Source organism: Melanotaenia boesemani, chromosome 9, assembly GCF_017639745.1.
Source record: "Melanotaenia boesemani isolate fMelBoe1 chromosome 9, fMelBoe1.pri, whole genome shotgun sequence".
In the NCBI taxonomy this organism is placed as follows: Eukaryota; Metazoa; Chordata; class Actinopteri; order Atheriniformes; family Melanotaeniidae; genus Melanotaenia; species Melanotaenia boesemani.
The window spans coordinates 10,164,826-10,186,878 of NC_055690.1; the positions used below are offsets into that span (position 1 = coordinate 10,164,826).

Below are 22,053 nucleotides of genomic sequence, written 5' to 3' on the forward strand. Positions count from 1 at the left end.
TAAAGTACAAAAAATCATTCACAAAATATACTTTAAATGTTGAATATTTAATTCCTCTGCAGCAGGTTCTTGATATTGATATATGGCATATGACATTTTCACTGTAAGACAAATACTCAGGTTATAGCACTATAAAAAGCCATTTATACAAGTTGATAACTACTCTGTGAATGCATCTTTCATTATCAGCTCTTATCTCAGAGTGTTGCTCGTTGTCTTCATTGTGCTTTGCACAAACACAGATAAGTGACAATGTAATCTTTGCCCTCACAAAAGCAGTTAATCATTCAGTCTCTGAATGTCAAGGAGTTAAAAGCCTGTTTCAGAGAAAGTCAGAGAGAGCTCCTTCATCAGTGGTGAGGAAATATGGCTGATTCAAATGGCAACGTGGGCTTTGGGAATGAAAGCAGACTTCTAGTGAGGATCAGGAAATACAATCCCAAGGAAATTTTCACATGGTGAGTGGACAAAGGAGATGAGAGGAGGAGAAGTTTGGAAGTGCTAATTCTGGCAATTCTGCATGCATAATTTAAAATCCCATCTAACATATTAGGGGCTGGCAAAGCCTATTCACAGTGGACCAAAATGGAGATATTTGGAAATAATGCATAGCAGCATGTTTGGAGACATCCATACACTGCATATCAGAACAAACACCTCATAGCAGCCGTCTTAAATTGAGTCATACAACAAGATAGCACAGCACAGTAAAGCAAAACTACAACTGTATTGCAGAAAAAGAAAAGAATCAAGGTGTTGCAGTGATTCAGTCAAAGTCCAGACTGAAATGCTGTGGTGGGAAAACTTAAGAGGACTGTGCATAAACAAATGCTGCAAATGTCAATGAACTGAAGCTGAGCTGTAAAAAAGAGTGGAGCAAAATTCCTCCACAAACATGTGGAAGAATGGCAATGTCATGCAGAAAATGATTACAAGCAGCAACAGCAGTTAAGTCTTTGTTGCTGTAGTTCTAAAAACTACAGAATCATGAGCTGTACTTAGTTCTTCTACTCTGTTTCTACATTTTAACTTAACGTTTGCTACATGAATAATAAAGTCATGGGTTTTTGTTCATTTGAGGTTGTATTTACCCAAATTTATTTTAACTTATCATGTCTCAATATGCTACACCAAAGAATAATTTTGCTTATCTAAATAGTATTAAATTTACAGTGGGAATTTGGCTAAATATTTAACTGGTATTGTTATTTTTTTCCTCTGTTTACACTTAGTAGGTAGTCCTAATGCCCTAGTATGACAGTTTGCAAAAAGCCAGGAGAGAAGAGGCTGTTTTTTCCACATAAATGTGACTGTATTAATCATTTTGCTAATCTGACTCTTAACAACACAGCCAATAAGCTTACAGAATTTCGTATATTGATATATTTTCTCTCTAAATTCACAGTGACCTTTCATATGTTTTTAAAATGAATAAATTTGCCTAACAGGTCATGTTTTCTTTTCTCAGGCAGCTGGCCAAGATGCTGATGATGGGTCAGGGTCTGGCTGGACTCATTTGTGGAACAGCTATCTCCTCCCAGTATCTAGCCACATACTTCCATGTGAACACACCCATGCTGCAGAGCTTCCTGAACTATGCTCTGCTGTGCACAACCTACAGCACTGTGCTGCTCTGCAGAACAGGTACAGCTGAGAAAATATCTGACATACAGTTTGACTTTGTTATAGTAAAAGGATTCTCTCTGATATTTTAGTTTTGGAAATGTCTTTGTTGTTGGTTATCTAATCAAGGCTTTCTTATTTTATTAGGTAATGTACATATTTTTAGCATTTGGACTTTGTGAATACAACTTTTTTTACTAATTGCCAGCTCTATGTAATTTTAAGCAAAGATCAAGACTAACTGTTTCTGTTAGCATTTGTTTTCATATATGTCCTGCTAATTATGTTTTAAGACAGAAGATTTTTTTAGTGGATCGTTTTGAAGATTTCTTAAAGAATAAACCGTACAGGCAAACATGGTTAAAAAGTGAATGAATGTGCCCACAGTGAGCAGCAGTCTTTCAGCTGCTGTCCTCAGGTTGGTAAAACAAACGCAGGTCAGTACTGAACTTCAGGGGTGCTCCCCTTTAAAACGTAGGGGATGGCAATATTTTACAGATTCTGAAGAGAAGATGGTGGAAGTACCTTCTGCTGGGGCTGGTGGATGTGGAGGCCAACTATGCTGTGGTCAAAGCATACCAGTACTCCACCCTTACCAGCGTGCAGGTGAGTATAGGCTTCCTTTGCAGGGGTTTTTGTCATTCTCTACACACACACACCATCTCAGTTATGCCACAATATATTCGGCCTTGTCAGATATACCCTATGAAATTTGTTGTGTAAACATCTTTTAGCCAGACAGCCTTCGAGATCAACACTTTCCCTCTAGAACATGCACCCATTAGATATTCAATATAACAGTTTTACAACTTATTTTCATGTAGCAGCCAGATGTGCTCTCAGTGGGTCCTCACCTCATAGATCCTACTCTGAAAATGTGACATTATCCCAACCCAAATATATTCTGTAGCATGAGTAAAAGGATGTTTCAGTACAGTAATGTACAACTTTATGACATTTTGTCCAGATGTGTGCATCTTTTATTTAAGTACGGGTAACAATCCATAGTTTCACTTTATCTCATCTTTAAAATCTTTCATTTTTGTGTATTTATCTCTAGCTGCTTGACTGCTTTGTGATCCCAGTCCTAATGGTGCTGTCCTGGTGGATTTTGAAGACACGTTACAGAATAGTCCATTATGTCGCAGTCTGCATCTGCCTTCTTGGTGTGGGGGCCATGGTGGGGGCTGACCTGCTGGCTGGAAGAGATCAGGGTTCCAGTAAGAACTATATAACTGGTTTTGGGAATTCAGACCTTACATTTATCAACATGAAATGCCAAGTCTTGACTGGAAAGAAAAATGTATGAAAGTTAATGTTTTCACTGCAACTTTTTTATTATTATTTTTATTTTTTTTTTAAAGACCAAGCCACACTTTGTATTGGTTGTTTTCAGATGTATCTTTTGGTACATCTAAAAAATAGTTTTAGTTTACTTTGAACCTTAATCTTATAGCACCCTTGGAAGACCTTTTTGTTTGTTTTTTTTCCAATTTGTGTTTTATTTTGAGACTATTACTTGTTGTTATGACAGCTGATACAAAAAATAGTTAAATGAACTGAACTGTCAGAATAGGATTTTGGATGGATTTTTAGAAGTTAACATTAGAGTAGTGGCAGGTTAAATTCTTTACTTTCTGATCATAAAAATACTTTACAACTATTTTGCTCATTATAGGCAGCATTTCAGCATTCACTACTCAGGTAATTGGGGGATTTTAAAATAATAAGATCTATTAGCTTTTACTTACACAGCAGTTGATATGTATACAGATGTATTTATTATTGTAGCTGAGTTATACATTTAAACAGATGCCATAATCCTCTTAGATAAGTTGTTTTATTTTATAACAGGAGAATATATTTGATCTAAAAGATCTGAGATTTTCATTTACAATCATGTGTCTGCTGTTCAGACATGCTAAACAGCTATCCATCATCAGTTCAACCACGCCTGAATTTAAAGTGTTGCATCAGTGATGTTGTGTCTCTCTTTTCTGCAGCCTCAAATATCTTATTAGGTGATGGTTTAGTGCTGCTCAGTGCTACGTTGTATGCCGTGTCTAACGTGTCTCAGGAATACACAGTGAAGAACCTGAGCAGGGAGGAGTTTCTTGGTATGATCGGCCTGTTCGGAACAATCATCAGCACCATACAGATGTAAGTGTGTGTAAGTATCATCAGTCTTTACTCACTTAACTGTTGTTTAGTCTGATGGGTTTTTTTTTTTCTTTTTTCCATCATTATTCAGGGTGATCCTGGAACCGAATGATATTTCTGCCATCAAGTGGAGCTGGCAAGTAGGTCAGTGCTCATCTTACCCATAAACATTTTGAAAACAAAAAAGCATAAGACAGCCAAGCACAAGCTAAAATTTTACCTTCCAGATTCACAGATTTATCCTTGTTATATTATCCTTGTTATATAGAAACTGAGTGGTGCATGATGATAGATTGATTTTTAATTTTTTTCTTTTTGTTTCTTTTGCTGCCTCTTTCCAAATAAACTATGCTTTTTTTTGCTCTCATGATAAGAACAGTTCCTCTGTTAAAGTAAACCACTTCTTTTATCAACATACAAAATATATTAAGTACAAAAAACTTAGCACACTCACTGGCCATTTTATCGGGTTCACTTATTTAGCTGCTTGTTAGCAGAAAAAGCTTATCAGCCAAGCATGTGGCAGAAACTCAATGCATTTAGTGGTCAAGACAACTTGCTGAAGTTCAAACTGAGCATCAAAATGGGGAAGAAAGGGGATTTAAGTGACTTTGAATGTGGCATGGTTGTTGGTCTGAGTATTTCAGAAACTGTTGATCTAATGGGATTTTCACATGCAACCATCTCTAGGGTTTATAGAGAATGGTCTGAAAAATAGAAAATTTCCAGTGAGCAGCAGTTGTCTGGACCAAAACGCCTTGTTGTTGTCAGAAGTCTGAGGAGAACGGGGAGACTGATTGGAGATGATAGAAATGTAAACGTAACTCAGATAACCACTGGTTCCAACCAAAGTATGCAGAATACCACCTCTGAACCGTGAAGCAGATGGGCCACAGCAACAGAAGACCACACCGGGTACTACTCCTCTCAGCTAAGAACAGGAAACTGAGGCTACAATTTACACAGACTCACCAAAACTGGAAAATAGAAGATGGAAAAATGTTGCCTGGTTTGATGAGTCTCTATTTCAGCTCCACATTCAGGTGGTAGGATCCTAATTTGGTGGAAACAGCATGAAAGCATGGATCCATCCTGCATTGTGTCAAAGATTCACTGCTGCTACTGGTGATGTAATGGTGCAGAGCATATTTTCTCAGCACACTTTGGGCCCCACTTTAATAGACTATAGTACCAACATGGCATAGTTTAACTACCACAGCCTACTTGAATATTTTTTTACTGAAAATGTCCATCCCTTTATAACCACAGTGTAGCATCTTCTGATGGTTACTTCCAGCAGGATACTGCACCATGTCACAAAGCTCAGCTCATCTCCAGCTACCTTAATGAACACAACAATGAGTTCACTGTACTCCAGTGGCCTCTACAGTCACCCAGTCTCAATCCAATAGAGCAGCCTTGGGTTGTGGTGGAACGGGAGATTCTCATCATGGACGTGATGCCAACGCATTGACGTGATGCTGTCATGTCAATATGGAACAACGTCTCTCAGGAATGTTTCTAATGTCTTGTTGAAACTATGACACCAAGAATTAACACAGTTCTGGAGGCAAAAAGGGACCCAACCTGGTATTCGGAAGGTGAAAAGTTGGCACTGAGTGTACATAACCTACTGTACATTTGCTAGCTTTGGAGTTGATAGAAAAGCTTGTTGACAATTTCTCTTAAGCAGGCTGCTGCTACACTTAAAATGTTACAGTTCTGTAATGTTCATGTTTATGAAGTAAACGATAGTTAAGCTGAGAAATAATCAGATTTCCTTAATGTTTGAGTGTTTCAGTAATGTTCACATGTTGGGCATCTCTTCTCTCAGGACTCCTGTTTTCTGCATATGCATTATGCATGTACCTTTTGTACAGCTTTATGCCCATCGTAATTAAACTGAGCAGCGCCACTTCTGTCAACCTCTCCCTGCTCACCGCTGACCTCTTCAGCCTCTTCTGCGGAATCTTCCTCTTCCAGTACAATGTAAGTGCTGTTATGTACTCACAGCAACCTAACTGCAGCCTTTTATTAGCCTGAGTTTTCTCCAAAACTTCACAGTTTTACAAAAACTACTTAAAAGCAGGGTGAATCAGACAGTAAAGTCAGATAAAATCTTTTCATGGCATTTTCATGACACAAAGCATTTTGTTTTATACCACCTTGTGGGTCACAATGACCTGCCCAATGTTATAGATACACAGCAGTGTTAATAAATAATGATAAAAGTTAAAGTTTAATCTCGCTGACAAGTGTTTTCACACAGCTGCATGTACAAAATATGAAGGGTGTATTGAGTTTTATGTCATTTAGGCAGTAGACTGGATAAAAAAAAATATTATAAAAATTTGTTGTCAGACATTTTTTTAAATATCTCTTTCATCTCCTCCGTAGAAAAATATAGAATTAATAAATCTATAAACATGTTTTACTTCTAAAATTTAACCACAAGACATTTGCTTCTTTACTGAAATCATTTGTTGTTCATCATATGTGACCTGAAGGTAACAAGTTCTCAGTTCCCAGCAGCCTCCAAACTCATAGGCATGTAAAAAACACAGCAAGGGTCAAACTCTGCAAAGACAACATCATTCTGTACACTGAAGCTTCCACTTTAAAGAGAAAAAACAATAAATAAAACATATTTTGGTAAGACTCAGGTACAACTTATATACCGATTTCATACTTTAAAGGCAAACAAAGGAGCTTTTTAGTACATAAGTCTATTTCAGATTATTCTTTGAATACAGAGTAGTTCTTAAACTGCTTCTACTTAAAAAAGAAATCACTCTTTCTCACTTCTTTTTTCTTATCTTGTTTACTGTTATGCCCAACTCAGTTTTCTGGACTCTACCTGGTCTCCCTCGTGGTCATTCTCATTGGCTTCATCACCTTTAATGCTGTACCGACACCTACCACCCCCACAGACTCCAGCATATCCTCTTCCACCACTTCTAGGTGTGAGGACGGTTACTATGACAATCCTGTTGCAGCTGAGAATGATATAACCAGGAAGGAAGTGGCTGTTAGGATCCCCACTGAGGAAGAGGTAGAGGATGAAGAGGAGCTGTCAGGGACTGGAGATAAGGAAGACAAGTGGGAGGAGACGAGGAAGCAAAATAAGAGTGCTTCAGGTGCATCACAGAACTTTGGAGAACAGAGAAATGATGAAGATCTGGTTGTTGGACGTAGCACTAAACTATGAAAAACAGCATAACAGCCTGTCAGGATACAATATGCAACCTTAAATATATGAATATATATTGATAAAATGTTGTTGAAAAAGATTTATTTATTGATTTGTTCATGTAAAACAACCTACATAACATGAAAAGGCAAAATACACAAAGTTAGAGCAAAGGCAAATAAAACTGTTGTATTTTTTTTGTATGAGTCAAAAATCTTTTGAAAGTTGAGTATGTGTTAATTTTTTTCTTCTTTTTTACTTATTCCATATTCCTAAAGGGCCCATATTAGGCTAAATTCACTTTCTAAAGGTTTCTAACAGTCATATGTGTCCTCATAGCCTGTGTATGAGGCCCTAAAACGAGAAAATTCTGTCTCCTCTCTCACTTGCTTGCTCCCCATTTTCGGCGAATGTGTGCTCAAACGGGTTAGTCTGATATCTTTCCCTTTGTGACCTCACAATGGGAAAAAAACACTTCCTCAGGTAGTTGATACTGTCATTGAACTCCTCCCCGGCTAGCTGAGCCTGGCCTCTAACATCACAGAGCAGGTGTCAGCGAAAGCCGGATCCTCTCCCAGAGAGGGGCGTGGGGAGGCACCACTCATGAACATTTAAAAGTTCAGAAACAGCCCATTCTCATTAGAGCTCACTAATTTGGAATGGCTGAAATGAAGGACCAAGTCTGAAATTGGGGTAATACACTTTGAAAACAATGTTGTTGGACCTCTGATACCCATATGAAATTGTTGAAAAAAATGTAGAATATGGGACCTATTTCTTATTCAGGCAAAAGAACAAAACATAACTGTAGAGGCAAAAAAAAAGTTACTCTGTCAAGGATGAGGAGTCTGGTTCTGAAGTGAAAAATGATTACAAGTTTATTGAACACAGGATTAAAATATAAAAATAATAGAATTGCAATCCGAGACACTGTTCAGAGGTCTGACAGCACAGAGATCTGAAGAGAATCTGATAAGAAACATACATGCAGCATCTTTTAAGCAGAATGATCAGTCACAACACATCATGAAATACAAACAAAGAGATTGTCTGTTCCCCACACAGGATTAGACACTTCAGCAAACCTAATGAGCTGTTTTTCAGTTTCTTGAGCACGTAAACAACCCCAATGACATTAAGACAGGATGCCCGGCTAGGTCATCCTGAGGCTCCTGGCTGGTATCAGATAAGTCACACAGGTCAGAGTGAACTGTTCTAAAGAATGCACGATAGCAACAGGCTACTCAGTATTAAACTTAATTACCAAGAACCTAAACAACATGTTTACCCTGAGAGTGATCAGTAGACACAATATAATAAAGGGAATAATATGAAATTTCCCCAGCAATAACATTCACTAACATTACTGTAAATTAACTTCATTCTTTACATTACAAAACATAAACATTACAAACCAAGCATACAATAAACGTATAATAAACATGGTCCAGTTGTTGAAGTTTGATTGTTCCTTAGGACAGAGTAGGACAAAACTATTTCAGCAAGAACAAAACCCAAACCAAGAAGAAATGATTAGTACACAGTTAAAAGATGTGGAAAAGTAAAATGACAGGCAGTTATGTCCTCTCAGTGCGACTGATGTATTTATTTTTTTCCAATCTCACTGTGTGTAGAAAAGTTCAGAGGTTTTAAGCCAGGCCAGCTGTTCCTGAAAATATTGCTAGGATGCTTCCCGTGACTGCTTGATTTAAAAAAGGCAAAAGACATAAAGGGAAACTGCAAGCTGCACAGATGACTCCAGGTTTCATATAAAACAAAATCCCAGCTGTGATGAACTGCTTTTTACTCATCATTGTTGAAGTCATTCTATCACTACAGTCTTCTCTCCTCTTTTCTGAACACATCTTTTCCTTGTGCGCTCCTCCAAAGTGCCTTCATCCTCCTTCTCCTCGCGGGTACGCTGCGTTTCCCTCTGCCTGGTTTGTTCTAAATAATAAGAGATAATAATTTACATGTATGTTTTTTTAACATTCAGTTGTCTCTTATTTACTTTTGCTTCAAGCTGTTATTTTTCTTTCTTGCCTTTATTCTTTAAACTGTTTCTTATTGCCATTTCTATCTGCTCCTCCTCAGTCAGTCCAGCGATGTCATATTCTGAATAATCTGAGGCATCTTCTGTGTTGCGATTCTCTGTTGGATGTCGGTCATCCGAGGAGGTGTCGCCTCTTCCTCTGTCTATACACACACACACACACCGACCAACACAATAAAAGGGTAATAAAATGAAGTAGAATGAAAAAATTCTAAACTAGTTAAAGTTTTCATTCTTGCTTAAAGTTTCAGTACAATTCTTAAAATACATCCAATGGCCTACATAGTATTATATATTTTAATATTTGTTTATTATATATTTATATTTATTAATATTTTTTAAATTAATAGCTTGATGTCAGCAGCATTAAAACTCTGCAGTGGCCAGAAATGCTGGCATCATTTTATGAAGAATTTTTTATTTTCAATTGTGTGTAAAGAGCCAGGGCCATCTTTTTAAAGCCGTAAAATACTAAAATCAGCCAATGTTCTCCCTTTAGTGGTTCTTAAACTCTGATGATACTTTGTGTCATGTAACATAACAGTAAGCAATCACCTCCCTTCCCTCCACTAATCAGGTCTGATACAACAGCTGCGGCCGACCGAGCTGCAGGTTCTGTGTGCTGGTTACCTTGCCAACGCGTCACAACTAAGTAGTCCACTCAGCTGCTTCTTGTGAATAACTTAGGATTTTAATGGTGAAAAACAATATTAACGTAATAATAATAATTGATTTAATATTTATTTCTTTCGTAAGTGACCATGGTATAAGCGGGATAATGGCTAATGAGGTGTCCATTATGATAAATAATGGACGACCTCGTCGTGCATTATCCCTTACTTAGTATTCACCCTCCGTAATCCGTTCGCTGATGTCTGTTCCGTAGTAGAGTCTAGCAGCGCGGGGTTTGTTTGGAACTATGGGTCTGTCTCAGCTGACATCACACTTTGGATAGCCGCAGTCGATCGCCATGTTGGTTGCATCGTTGTAAACAACTGTTCATCGTCTTTGCCTGTGTTATAATCTATGATAAAGTGGGAGTCTCGTGTTGTGTGAAAAACAAAAAAATAAAAAAGGTAGAAAAGTAGGCCACAACGTGAGATTTTTTTCGGTTTCCCATTTTTAAAAGAGGCTTTGGAAAACAGGTTAAGGATGTAACTGAAGTGTTGGAAGGCCTGGGCTGCAGCGGGGAGAGGGAAGGACATCACTTTCATCACCACATCTCCCTTCATACGTGTTTGTGCTCAGCATTTTCATAAAGGCAAGTAGGAGAGTTTTTTTGTTGTTGCTGTTGTTTTTATTGTGTAAGTAATGTTAATGAATATACTTTATTTGGCTTTCTAAAGTCACTATAGTTACATTGGCTAACTTCATTTGTAAACTACAGGCAAAGAGGGAGGAAAATAGAAATGGGTTTTATTTAATCATCTTTATATCAAAACGTTACAGAGTGAATGATTTTAAAAATACAGGTAAATACCAAGAGTGCTCTGTGAAATCTGATGGGATGGTTAACTGGTTGGATTAAGTGGTTAAGATTGTGAAATGTAATGGAAGCATCCAATGTTATCTAGTTTTTTAATAGATAAGAAACGATGGAGGCTGGCTCAGACTGTGCACCATCCCTGCTTCTAAGACACACATCAGTTACACGCACAAATGCTGCACGCTCTGCAAGACGAAGAAGACGGGATCAGCGGAGGAAAAAGACACTGCAAGCAGCAGAGATGGAGTCCACCAGGATGCAGACAATGGAGAGCAACAGACCATGAAGAGGATACCTGATGCTGGAGAGGAAAGCGATCAGCTACAGACCAAAGAGGAGACACATAAGGTTGGAGAAGATGGTGATCAGCTGATAACAGAGGATAAGACACATGATGACGATGATGTATGTGTACAGTCAGACAGTTGGAAGTTTTTTTTATATTATTTGTGCAGCAAAAATGTGCAATTTTTTTGTTTTTGCCTGGGCTCTGGCCTGAGAATGCTATACCGCGAGTCTCGGCGAGACTTGGCAGAATCAAGATGGCGTGCAACTGAAAACAAACAAACGCCCTAAGCTAATAGAGAGAAAAAAAAAGTTTGATATTCCAAACCACACCAGCATGGTCACTCTGGATCACAGCTAAGAAGATCTCACCAGGCCGACGAATTTCATCGAAGAAAGCTTCCAGAGGATCTTAATGGGAAAATCCAACAACGCTGCGGCGAAGGCCTCCAAAACCGGCTTCAGCTCCAAAAGAGTTCGCCCGGCGGATTCGGAGCCCAGTCCAGTTTCTCCAACCGGCAGCGATACAACGGATTTCTTAATCTCCATTGAAGGGAAGCTATCCAGCCTCGATGCCGGGCTCTCCCTGCTGGAAGTTCTTCACCGTGAGTTTCAATCTTTAAAAGAAAGTTTGGAATATAGCTGAAAGCAAGTGGAAGCTCTTACTGCGGAGAACAACGCCCTCAGAGACTCGGTGAAAAGCCTTACCGTAGGAGTAAGCCGACTATCAGTGGAAAATAAAAAAAATGAAAGAATTAGTCCTAGATCCACAGGCTCGTAGCATGAGAGAGATAACCTAGTTATTTCTGGGATCCCTGAGCAGGTGGAGGAAGATACAGAGCCAGCTGTAAAAAAATGATCAGAACCAACCTGAAACTTCAAAAGGAAAAGGCAAAAGCCATCTCTTTCATCGGGTTCACCGCATAGGGGAAAAAAACCAGAGCACAGACCCAGGCCGATAGTAGCTAAATTTGTTCTCCACGAAGAAAAAGAAGAGGTGAAGCGTTGCGGCAGACAACTTCGTGGGACTGACCTTAGCATGAACGATCAGTTTCCCAGAGAAATCCTGGAGCGTCACAAGATCTTGTTCCCCATCAGGAGGAAATTCCTGGACGGAGGAGCCCGCGCTGTCATCTCGGTGGACAAACTTTACGTCAATGGACAGCTACATGACCATAACACCATTCCCTGACTCTACTGACCTCAGACATGCATCCACACTCTGCACTTTGCACAGGTGATATAAATGCTAAGCAGCACAGTATATTTAGTAATACCTGTATATATAACCCAACACTCACATTTATCAATTCAAGTACATTTAATAACATTCAACACAGGCACACAACACTACTCATACATATTTATACACCTACACACACACACACACACACACATTTATATCAACAAGAAGCATCCAACACTCACTTTTTCACCTCAAGCATGACCATACTTAGATTTATTACGTGGAATGTGCACGGAGCTGGGACCAGAGAGAAGAGACTAAAAGTCTTTACTAGATTAAAGGATCTGCAGGCAGACATTGTGTTCTTACAGGAGATTCGTATGACAAAAACACCAGTGAATGCCCTCTCTACAACCCAGTTTCCTCATGTTTACTCAGCCTGTTATAACTCCAGACAGAGAGGGGTAGCCATTTTGATAAATAGAAAAGTAACATTCACAGAAATCCACGTAATCACAGATCCAGAAGAGAGATTCATCATAGTAAAATTATATATTCAAAATATGAAGTTATGCTTAGCTAACTTATATGGCCCAAATGTTGATGATCCCTCCTTCTTTCACACTTTCTTCACATCACTTTCTGAACACACAGATAGCACACTAATCGTAGGAGGGGATTTTAATATGGTTCTGGGCTCAGCTGATAGATTTAGTAACACTGTAAACCATCGAAACTAGCAATCCACAAACACTGTTAAACGATATATGGAGGAACACGAGAATCACTCCACCGGCTTACAGCTGGAGATTTAATACAGCGTTGCTTAAAGATCACGACTTTATCAGCTACTATACAAAAGAATGGGCTATATACTTAGAAAACAATGACAAACCAGGAGTCTTAGCATGTGTTCTGTGGGAAGCAGGGAAGCAGGAAAGGCGGTAATGCAAGGCAAAATTATCGCTTCTGCATCACATAAAGAAAAAAAAAGAAAACTCAAATATATTAGAATTAGAACTAAGAATTAAATCATTAGAGGACGCCTACAGTGCTTCACCAGATGAACCAACGATAAACCAAATAAGGAAGGCTAGACTTGAATTAAATGAAATAATTAACAAGAGAACAGAATTTCTGGTGCAAAGATTACACTCGGAGATGTTTGAACACAGTAATAAATCTGGAAGATTTTTAGCTAATCAGTTAAAAATAAATAAGGAAAAATCTACCATATCACCTGTTGAAGATTCAGTAGGTAATATTACGCATGACCCAGATGCAATAAACATCTTTAGAGATTTCTTTACAACACAATTAGATCCATCAGACAATGATATCCATCAATTTCTTAACAATATAGATCTTCCAGGTTTACAGCAGAAACAAGTCATGGCCTTAAATTCCCCCCTCACAGTGGAGGAGCTACGTGAAGCCCTTAGACATATGCCCTGTAAAAAAGCCCCAGGTCCGGATGGCTTCCCAGCAGAGTTCTATAAAGAACACTGGCCCCTACATTTTTTTTTAAATGGTGACATAAATAAAGGAAAATGGTTATTTACCCTAAAACATAAACTCTGCCACCATTACTGTACTATTAAAACCAGGTAAAGACCTCACAATACCATCTAGTTACAGACCCATATCACAGATAAATTCTGACCTTAAAATAATCTGCAAAGTAGTAGCTGGAAGGTTAGAGAAAGTAACTCCTCTCATTATACACCCTGATCAAACAGGCTTTATAAAGGGCAGATATTCCTCTGTTAACATGCGGAGACTAATTAATATAATAGATTATTCTACCATCAATAACCTGGAAACAATAATAGTTTCTTTAGATGCAGAGAAAGCTTTTGATCGTATTAACTGGAAATATTTACTAGCTACTTTAAACAGATTCGGCTTTGGACCGCATCTTTTATTAACTGGATTAGAACAAATGATCAAACCTCTCCAAGTTTTAATCTACAAAGGGGTACCAGACAAGGGGGTGGTGGTGTAGAGTGAGTGGGTAAGGGTTGGGGTAAAGAGGGGTTTTTGGGGGCAGTAAAGGGGGGGGCGCTGTGGACATGTTCTTGTCCCTGGGGTGCCTGGCCTTGGTGTTGGGTTGGCGTGGCGTGCGATGGTTTTGCCTGGGGCGGTCGGGCTCCGTCGGGTTCCTGGACGGGGCTCTGCTGGGGGGGATGGGTGGTCCTTGGACCTGTGGGGTGCCTACCCTATGTGCCGCTGGGTCCTGGCGCCCACTGGGCCTGCTCACCGTCGCCCTGTGCTGCCCAGTGCCCCTGCCCTGTCATGTTGGGGGGCTCCGGTCTGGCGGCCCCTCTGCTCTGGGCTGAGTGGGCCGCTGCTGTCTCTTCTTTGGCTGTCCTGGGCACGGTGCTCTGTGGATCTGCTGGGCCTTTGGGGCCTCAGGCTCCCCCCATCCCCCGTTGATGCTTCGGGGTGCGGCACGGTCATGGCCCCCTTGCAAGCACACATTTCCTTGCACACACGCACATTCGCACGTGCATGCTCACAAATGTGTTTGTCTCTCCATCCGCTTCTGACTAGATGTTGATGTTTGTGTGTTGGTACGTTTCTCTGCAGGTACGTTTGATGACTACTGTACTTTTTCATATCATCATTATCCTATTTTCTTTATGTATCATGTGGTACTGTGGTAGTTATATTGTTTTTTGTGATGTGTTTTAGGCAGCCTAGACAACTTTATTTTCACATTGTAATCATATCCTTTTCTCCCTTTTTTTCCCACTCTTCCTCTGTCTCCCTGTCAGGTTCAGTATATAACATGTCTCCCCTGGTAGAGCAAATCTGTCAAGCAAAATATGGCACACAGACAACTGTTCTATATGTTAGCATGCTGGGCAGTACAGGGTAAAAAAAAGAAAAAGAAAAATACGGGCCAGATTGGTCGGCCGATTTTAGGTTCCTGGACCCTACATTTAATAGCCTTGCTCTACATCCTGACCTGAGACCCCATACTGTTTAAATCTACAAGTGCAACATCTCCAGAGCTTGTCTGCTCAGTCTTCTCATCCTAACATATTGACCACTGTGATGTATATGAGCTCTCCTGAAGTTATTCTTTAGATGCTAACGCCAGTTTCTGACTGTCAGAGCAGCTATTGTTCGAGGAAAAGGAATGATTAGCTCTGTCTTGGCCTCTGATTGGATTTCACAGTGACTATAAACAATTACTTTATGGTGTTTAATGCAGGTATTGTGCTTTACAATACCTTTTGTACTTTTCTTTGCAGATGTAATCACTCATGTTTGCTTTGGTTGTATGTTTTTATAGTTAGAAAATTAACACTTTAAATGAATTGCTTGACAGTTGGACTTTATCTCCCGTTTCTCTCCATCTATGTAGATTTGTTGGTCTCCTGACCTGGGACTGGGACCTGACATACCAGCAGCCTTACTTCAGATCATTGCATCTTTTCTCTCTCTGTTCAGCCATTCAGCCATTTTGTAGTTTAAGTGCATTTTCCTAAATTACTTTGCTTGAAGTGACATTTAGATTTACTTGCAATGGTTTTTATAATGTGTTGTTAATAACTCATTTCTACTTGGGTAAAGAACCTGGAAGGTTCCTTTATTGCTGGCTATAGAAATCATACAAATGCTTGTACTGTCTTGTTTTCTTATTAATTATGTTTTTCTTTTTTACTGTCCTGAAAAACAATCACAATACCTGAAGAGTTGCTGGAGGAATTCAGCGGTGAGTTAATTCCACCTGAAGTTAATAACTCTGAAAGGGAATAAAAGAAAGTTTCACATTCAGACACACAGACAAACCCACACACAGACTTCTCAGAATATGAGACATTCAGTAAGCATTACAATTAGCTGATAAAGACCGTGAATAACTGTTGTCTTATAACTGTGCAAAACGACTGTGGTCAACTTGGCCATCACACCTTTGTTGATTCATCAAGTTCCAGCCTGAAGAAACTTCTAAACACAAGCAAAGACTAAAAACAAACTACACCAACTACATAACCTCCTTATAACCTCCAGCAAAAAAAAAACATTCGGACCTGCACATGTTTCCAGGATGATCTTCAGTGGACCCACAGTGTAGAGTAGACCCACCAGGATACCTGCCAGGTGGCCGACCAGAGAAGTCCTGATATGCAAAAACAAATAAACAAACAAAGCTAGTGATACGATACACTGACTGGCTTTAACCAGGATTAAATTACTCAGTCTGTATTTAACAAAGGAAGTTCTCTTCTCTTCTCACTGACACCACTTTTTCGTTTTGATTGAGACTTCAGATAAAACTTATAGATACAACTCTTGATACAAGTTTCCTTGTAATGGCTTACTTTTTATGTTTAAAAATATGGTCATTGTACAAGATTTTAAAAAAAGTCACAGAACCAAGTTATTATAATTAAGAGAGTCTATTTCTTTTATCAAAGGAGACCAAACTAACCGTAAGATTCAGACAAAATAACAGAATATTAGGGAAGAAAATCATGCTGAATCTTTTTAAATAAATTTTAATAAATCTAAGAAGCTCGAATGTGGATACTTGGTCTGAGCAGCTTTATTTCCCACCACAGTCAAAATCTCTTAGAAGCTTTCTTTCATTTCTTTAAGTCATCTTCAGGAACAGTTCTGCAGGCTTCTTGAAGAACTTTCAAAAGCTCTTCTTTGGATATTTCTGCCTTTTGTTCTGTTGTCTGTCCAGATGATCCCACACTGCTTCAATAATGTTGAGGTCTGGGCTCTGGGGAGGATTCATCCCTCCATCAGACCTGTTGTCACTGATTTTCAGCCCAGTTCTTGTGTCTTTTAGCATATCTCAGCCTATTCTCCCCATTTTCTTTCCTTGAGAATGGCTTCTTGACAGCCACGTGTCAGGGAGACTATTTCTGATGAGGCTTCAGGCAATAACAGATGGATCAACTGAGGAACCAGGCACAGCTCTCTTAAGGACTTACAGGACTTACTTACAGTAAAAAAGGACACTGCACATCACGCTGAGATATGCCAAGTTTTCAGCTAACAGCTGCTTGGGAATCACCTTGTTGATGCAAAATATTATTTTTTCTATGCCAAACTGCATTATTTTCTACTTTTTTATAACTGGATGTGACTAAAGAAATGTGACAGGGTGCAAGTAACAGACTAAAGATCCAATTTAAAATGAGTTCTTTGCTTAGTTGTCTGTTGACACACCTGGTCCTTCCCTGAGTTAGAACCCTTTTCAATGTTGAATAAAAGCCTGAAAAACCATAGTTAAAAAACTACCACTACTGTATAAAAAAAAAATAATAAAAAGAAATGAGAGGTGACTCAAGGCTTTTGGTATCTCACCCAGGAACAATAAGATGTATCAGCACCAGCTCCACCCAGCTTGCAAAGCGATTGGACACCCGAATATTCAATAGGAGGGTCACACCACCTGGGTTGAAGTGGTTGCTGACCACCTTCAGAGCAAACAGGACACCTGGAAACAGATAAGTACTGAGGAGGATGGATTTGATGAGGATGGTGGTTAAAACACAAGTTAAAAAAGATATATACAAGAAATATAACTTCTAAGATTAAAAACGTTTTTTTCAGATTTTTTCAAGTTCTGATTTGGTCATGGTATAGTTTTTAAACACAAAGACTTATTTTCATGAATATCAAATATCAAAACTATCAAGAAAGTATTATATTAAACTCTGTCAAATGTCACATTTCATATAAGTCTATAATATTGTCATCATAAAAAATGCTTATCACAGTTTACCAGAGGACAAGCTGAAATATTTAAGTTTTTTTTGTTAATCTGATCTAGATCATATGTTGAACTAATATATAGATACATTTTATCTTCCAGTCTGTATTTTCAGTGTTTTAAACAAACATTTTTTCAAACATTGTTGGTAAAATGAACCTGAGAAGCCGACCACACACTCGCTGCTGTACGACGGCAGGTCGATGTATTCCAGTAGGCGATCAGACCAGTCAATGACTTTTAACATCAGCGCCTGCAGCAGTAGGTACACCAGTCCAGAGAGAAGAGAGAAGACTGACAGCAGATAGAGGAACCAGCCTCCACCCAGATGACGCTCCAGCAGGCTGCCTTTCCACAGGAAGGATACCATGTTGGCGTAGAGGTGCCAGTCATCAACATGATGCAGGGGGGACAGGAAGAGACGATGCCACTCTTTAGACCGGTACACCTGATGAAGACTCACACAGGCCTGAGGATGGGATTTAAAGACAATAGTTATACTTATGTGTTACCAATGTACTCACAGCTTAAAGTACTTCAGTGAAGAGTTTCCATAATTTAAATGTATTTTTTTTAATCAATGAAAGTGGTGCAGCACAATCTAGTGAATTACCTTTAGTGAAGGAGTGGGAGGGAACACATAAAGATAAACATTGAAGCCGAAAACAGCCATAGTGATGGGAGGGATGTTTCCCAAACCTTCTTGGAACAACTGGATGACTAGGAGTGGCAAGCCCACCTGGAAACCCCTCTGCATGCTGAAAACAGCCTGAGGACAGAAAGTTTAGAGGAAATATATTCAATTTCCTACAAAGTCACAAATCATCCATCTGGCCCTTGTTGCTTCTGTCTGGAGTCTAGATATTTTTTAAAGTCTGTGCTGATTGACATGGATGATTTTGACATTAATATATATGCTGAAAGTGAGAGACAAAGTTTCACCCTTTAATTCTTAGATTTGCAGTATTTCTTCACATCATTTCCTTTGAAAATCTGCTGGTTTTGTTTGCACAAAAAACAAAGAAATCCACAGACCCACTAAAGTTCAAGGCTTAACATTGATATATTAATCTGTTCCAAAACAGACTGCTTTGCAGACATCACGTGTCTTAAAATCTAGGGACTCTGCACTTCTTCCAAAAAGGGCAATAGCTGTATCAGGCGCTTCACTGCTGAAGGACATCAAAACTTGTAAGAAAGCAGAATGAGCTGGAGCTCATTGATGGATTTATAGCTTTACTTTTTATTGGCATTATTATTATCCCTGTGAAAAATAAGGTTTTGATTTTGTTCTGGATATGTTTATTAATATTACTAAATAATATTACTGTTACTATTTTATTTCGTCTGCATTTTATTCTGATATATTCACATCTGAACTGTTACATTCACCTTGGTGCAACATATACACAGAACTCTTTCTCATTTCTACGACTTTGTTTCAACACGTTTGTCTATGTACAACTTTCTTTTTTCTCACTGTTCTGTACAATGTGTTTGCATGAAACAAAAAAATAAAAGGAAAAAAAGATGTGTGCTTATTGCATGTCAGATGAAATGTTAAACGACTAAATACAAGAGTGGTGGGAGGGAGCCCTATGACCAAAGGAATTTGTTTACTTTTGTAGCTCAAACAAAATATTTAATTAAGACTGCCCAACAATCTTACCTAAAAGTTAAGTTTTCCACCCCCGGAAATTAAAAGTATAAAGCACAACAGATGTGATTCCAGTAGCCACAAATTACTTACATAAAAGCATTTGTTGTTATGCTGACTGAAAACACAGTTCAAATAAAAATCAAAATGACAAAACCTGATTGATGCAAATGTCATAATCCTCAGCCAGACACACTGACAGCAGAAACCTACTATGTACACCACCACACCCAGCAATCAGAGCTACAGCTCATGGGTTTAACATGACAAGAAGGACGAGACTCCATCCGCATCCTGTCACGCAAATTTTCTTTTTTTTTTTTTTTTGAGATCTGAGAAATTACAAGGAAATTGATTTTCTTCCCCCCTGTTCCTCGATCTTTATCTTTTAGATAAGTCTAGCCAAACAGTTGTTTACAACAAGCGGCATAAAAAATAATTAAATAAATAACTATATCGAAACTCACAATTCATCCGAGTCTCCAACAGCCTTCTGTTACAGTGGTGCTACTTTGTTTGGAGTAAATATAATAGAAGATGTGGCGAGTGAAAGCTGCCAATTTAATGCTCACCAAGCACAGGAGTGGGCGCAGCCGACCCTCACGTAAAACTTCAATGGTATTTTGCTGGGCTGCTGACGTAGCGACGTCATGAAATGAACGTCGTCTACTGGCGGCGACGATGTAACGACGCAGAGTCAAATCCAAATTAAATTCTAAGTCTCACCTTACGTCGCCTCAAGAACTAAATGGCTAAATGGCTTTCTGGTAATTTTCCTGGTTCATCTAGCAGACACTCTTCTACATTGCTCAGCCTCTCACTGTCTTCCTCTCCTTTCTCCTCCTTACTACCTTCAGAGCAACCTTCACTTCACTTACATCTTCTGTATCGATCGCTCTTCTGCAAGGAGGACAGACCCCATACAAGACAGATACAAGATATCTGAATCTGCTTATAGCTTAAAATAAAATATAGTAAAAATTTGATGTAAATGTTAGTGAGACTATTTAGTTTGAACCTGCTACAGATAATTAATTGTAAACTGAATACCTTAACTGCCTCCATGAGCTCATCATGTCCCAGATCCTCAGTGATCATCTGCCTCTGCTGCTGTGTCTGAAACTGAGGACCATATGGTTCATGTTGTTAAGCTTTGCTAATACTAATGTTACAATGTTAAATTGGTACTGAAAGGTTCAACATATATGACTGCAATGCAATAAACCTGTTGCGAGGTAACACCAGCAAACACCCAAGTCACGTTTTGTAATGTACCTCCTGTCTGACTAAACTTCTTCTCCTGTCTTAACATGCGGGCTTGATATTTTTCTGATTCATGTCCCTTATTTTCTAGTTAATGCTTGGAATGAAGCAATTCAGTAATAATTATAAGACAGTCCTTTTCTTGTTTTCCAGGTTAGATATATTTCTAAAGTATTAAATCTGACTCAAAAACTCCAAAAGTAGGAGTTATGATGATCAGGCTCTGACTTCTTCATCGGTCATTGTGGCCTTAAAGCTGGAAAATCCCCCTCCTGTTTTATTTTATTGATTTGAAAAAATATGGCAGATCATTCGTTATCAACATTGCAGACCTCCTGGGTCTGGTGCACTCAGTTTTTCAGACATGATGTCAGTTGCATCGTCACAATCCTGAAATTACAAGGAATCCATTGATACCAAATATCTCACGACTGATCATTGGGAAAGGACTAAAATACTGATACAAAACAGAACTGTTTTTAATTGCGAGGTCAATAACATCAAATGATTGGCGGTAATGTGTTAGTCTGCTCACCTCTCTCTTTAAGAAATTAAAAAGAATCTACTGCCCCTCACTTCATTTTCTCACCCTATGTTTTTTTTTCTCCCTTTTCTGGTATCCAGACTTCACTTTCTTTGGCAAATACTTGACTTTCTCCTCTGGCTGTCTGGCTGCACTACACCTCTGGCTGGGGTGATAGGGCCCCTAAAGAACATCCATCATTATTGTAATGCAAAATTAATTCTCTCTGCACCTTCACTGACTGACTTTATTAGCAAATTTAAAATGAAACAAAAAAACTTTTCATTCAAGGATTTCCAAGGGCCTCCAACCAGCAGTGGGCCCTGGGTAAAAAGTACAGTTTAAACTAATGTTAGTAATTTAATATTTAACAGTGTTACAACAGGTGTGTAAGAATAACTCTAAGTTTGAGTTGTTTTATCTCTCTTCATGTTAATCAGTTCAAACTTTGAAACCGTGTGCTACAGACAAATGCACATCATCTCGTTTTTGTTGCATTTTTTCAATGGCACCATAAGGGGGCGGCAAACTTACATGAAGCTTTTCTTTCTTAGTGATTGCGTTTTTATTAAACAACAAAAATGTAAAAAAATTAGAAGCCACTCTGTGAGTCAAGCAACTGAAATGTAGCATGAAATAGCATAATACATTTAAACAATAGGTTAAATGTTAGAAATAGTGTTATGCACAAGGTAAAAAATTATTCACTATAGTCTTTCTTAACTGTAAAGAATGTTTTTTCATTGACCTAATAAAGTGGACAGGATAACAGAGACATCTCTCAAGACTTATCCCATACACATAATGAACACCTTAAGTCTGATATTCTTACATCAGTCTGCATCAGACAGTGTAGCCCATGACCCTGACTTTGGTTAAGCAGGTAT

General features: G+C 38.7%; 2 protein-coding genes across 5 annotated transcripts; one reads left to right on the forward strand and one right to left on the reverse strand.

Annotated features, from left to right (window-relative positions):
- Positions 1 to 100: 100 nt before the first annotated feature.
- On the forward strand, positions 101 to 7,314 carry LOC121645657 (solute carrier family 35 member F2-like). The gene is made up of 8 exons (XM_041994239.1): positions 101 to 458; positions 1,469 to 1,644; positions 2,102 to 2,229; positions 2,684 to 2,843; positions 3,627 to 3,783; positions 3,875 to 3,927; positions 5,618 to 5,772; positions 6,626 to 7,314. Exons 1-8 carry the CDS (start codon positions 367 to 369, stop codon positions 6,989 to 6,991), a joined length of 1,287 nt encoding a protein of 428 aa, XP_041850173.1. The 5' UTR covers positions 101 to 366; the 3' UTR covers positions 6,992 to 7,314.
- A 1,012-nt stretch (positions 7,315 to 8,326) lies between these two features.
- LOC121645658 (rhomboid-related protein 4-like) lies at positions 8,327 to 21,156 on the reverse strand. 4 transcript variants are annotated; one of them, XM_041994240.1, is made up of 9 exons: positions 20,431 to 21,156; positions 20,259 to 20,280; positions 18,337 to 18,492; positions 17,883 to 18,192; positions 17,315 to 17,447; positions 16,027 to 16,115; positions 15,681 to 15,737; positions 9,017 to 9,169; positions 8,327 to 8,920 (listed from the first exon to the last, which is right to left on the reverse strand). In XM_041994240.1, exons 1-9 carry the CDS (start codon positions 20,454 to 20,456, stop codon positions 8,796 to 8,798), a joined length of 1,071 nt encoding a protein of 356 aa, XP_041850174.1. In that variant the 5' UTR covers positions 20,457 to 21,156; the 3' UTR covers positions 8,327 to 8,795. The 4 variants fall into 4 exon arrangements, with proteins under 4 accessions (XP_041850174.1, XP_041850175.1, XP_041850177.1 ...); XM_041994241.1 differs by lacking the exon at positions 20,259 to 20,280; XM_041994243.1 differs by lacking the exons at positions 20,259 to 20,280; positions 20,431 to 21,156 and adding an exon at positions 19,953 to 20,065.
- Positions 21,157 to 22,053: the final 897 nt, after the last annotated feature.

Bases quoted from the DNA above. Each gene is read 5' to 3' on its own strand.
- LOC121645658 (XM_041994241.1), bottom strand. From the start codon at position 20,478: ATGATCACTGAGGATCTGGGACATGATGAGCTCATGGAGGCAGTTAAG. The intron at 17,448-17,882 runs GTTCATTTTACC...ATCTGTTTCCAG, and splicing joins GTGTGTGGTCGGCTTCTCAG to GTGTCCTGTTTGCTCTGAAG. The intron at 9,170-15,680 runs GTATTGTGATTG...GTGTGTGTATAG, and splicing joins TTCCTCCAGCAACTCTTCAG to ACAGAGGAAGAGGCGACACC.
- LOC121645657 (XM_041994239.1), top strand. From the start codon at position 367: ATGGCTGATTCAAATGGCAACGTGGGCTTTGGGAATGAAAGCAGACTT. The intron at 2,844-3,626 runs GTAAGAACTATA...TCTTTTCTGCAG, and splicing joins TGGAAGAGATCAGGGTTCCA to CCTCAAATATCTTATTAGGT. The intron at 3,928-5,617 runs GTCAGTGCTCAT...CTCTTCTCTCAG, and splicing joins CAAGTGGAGCTGGCAAGTAG to GACTCCTGTTTTCTGCATAT.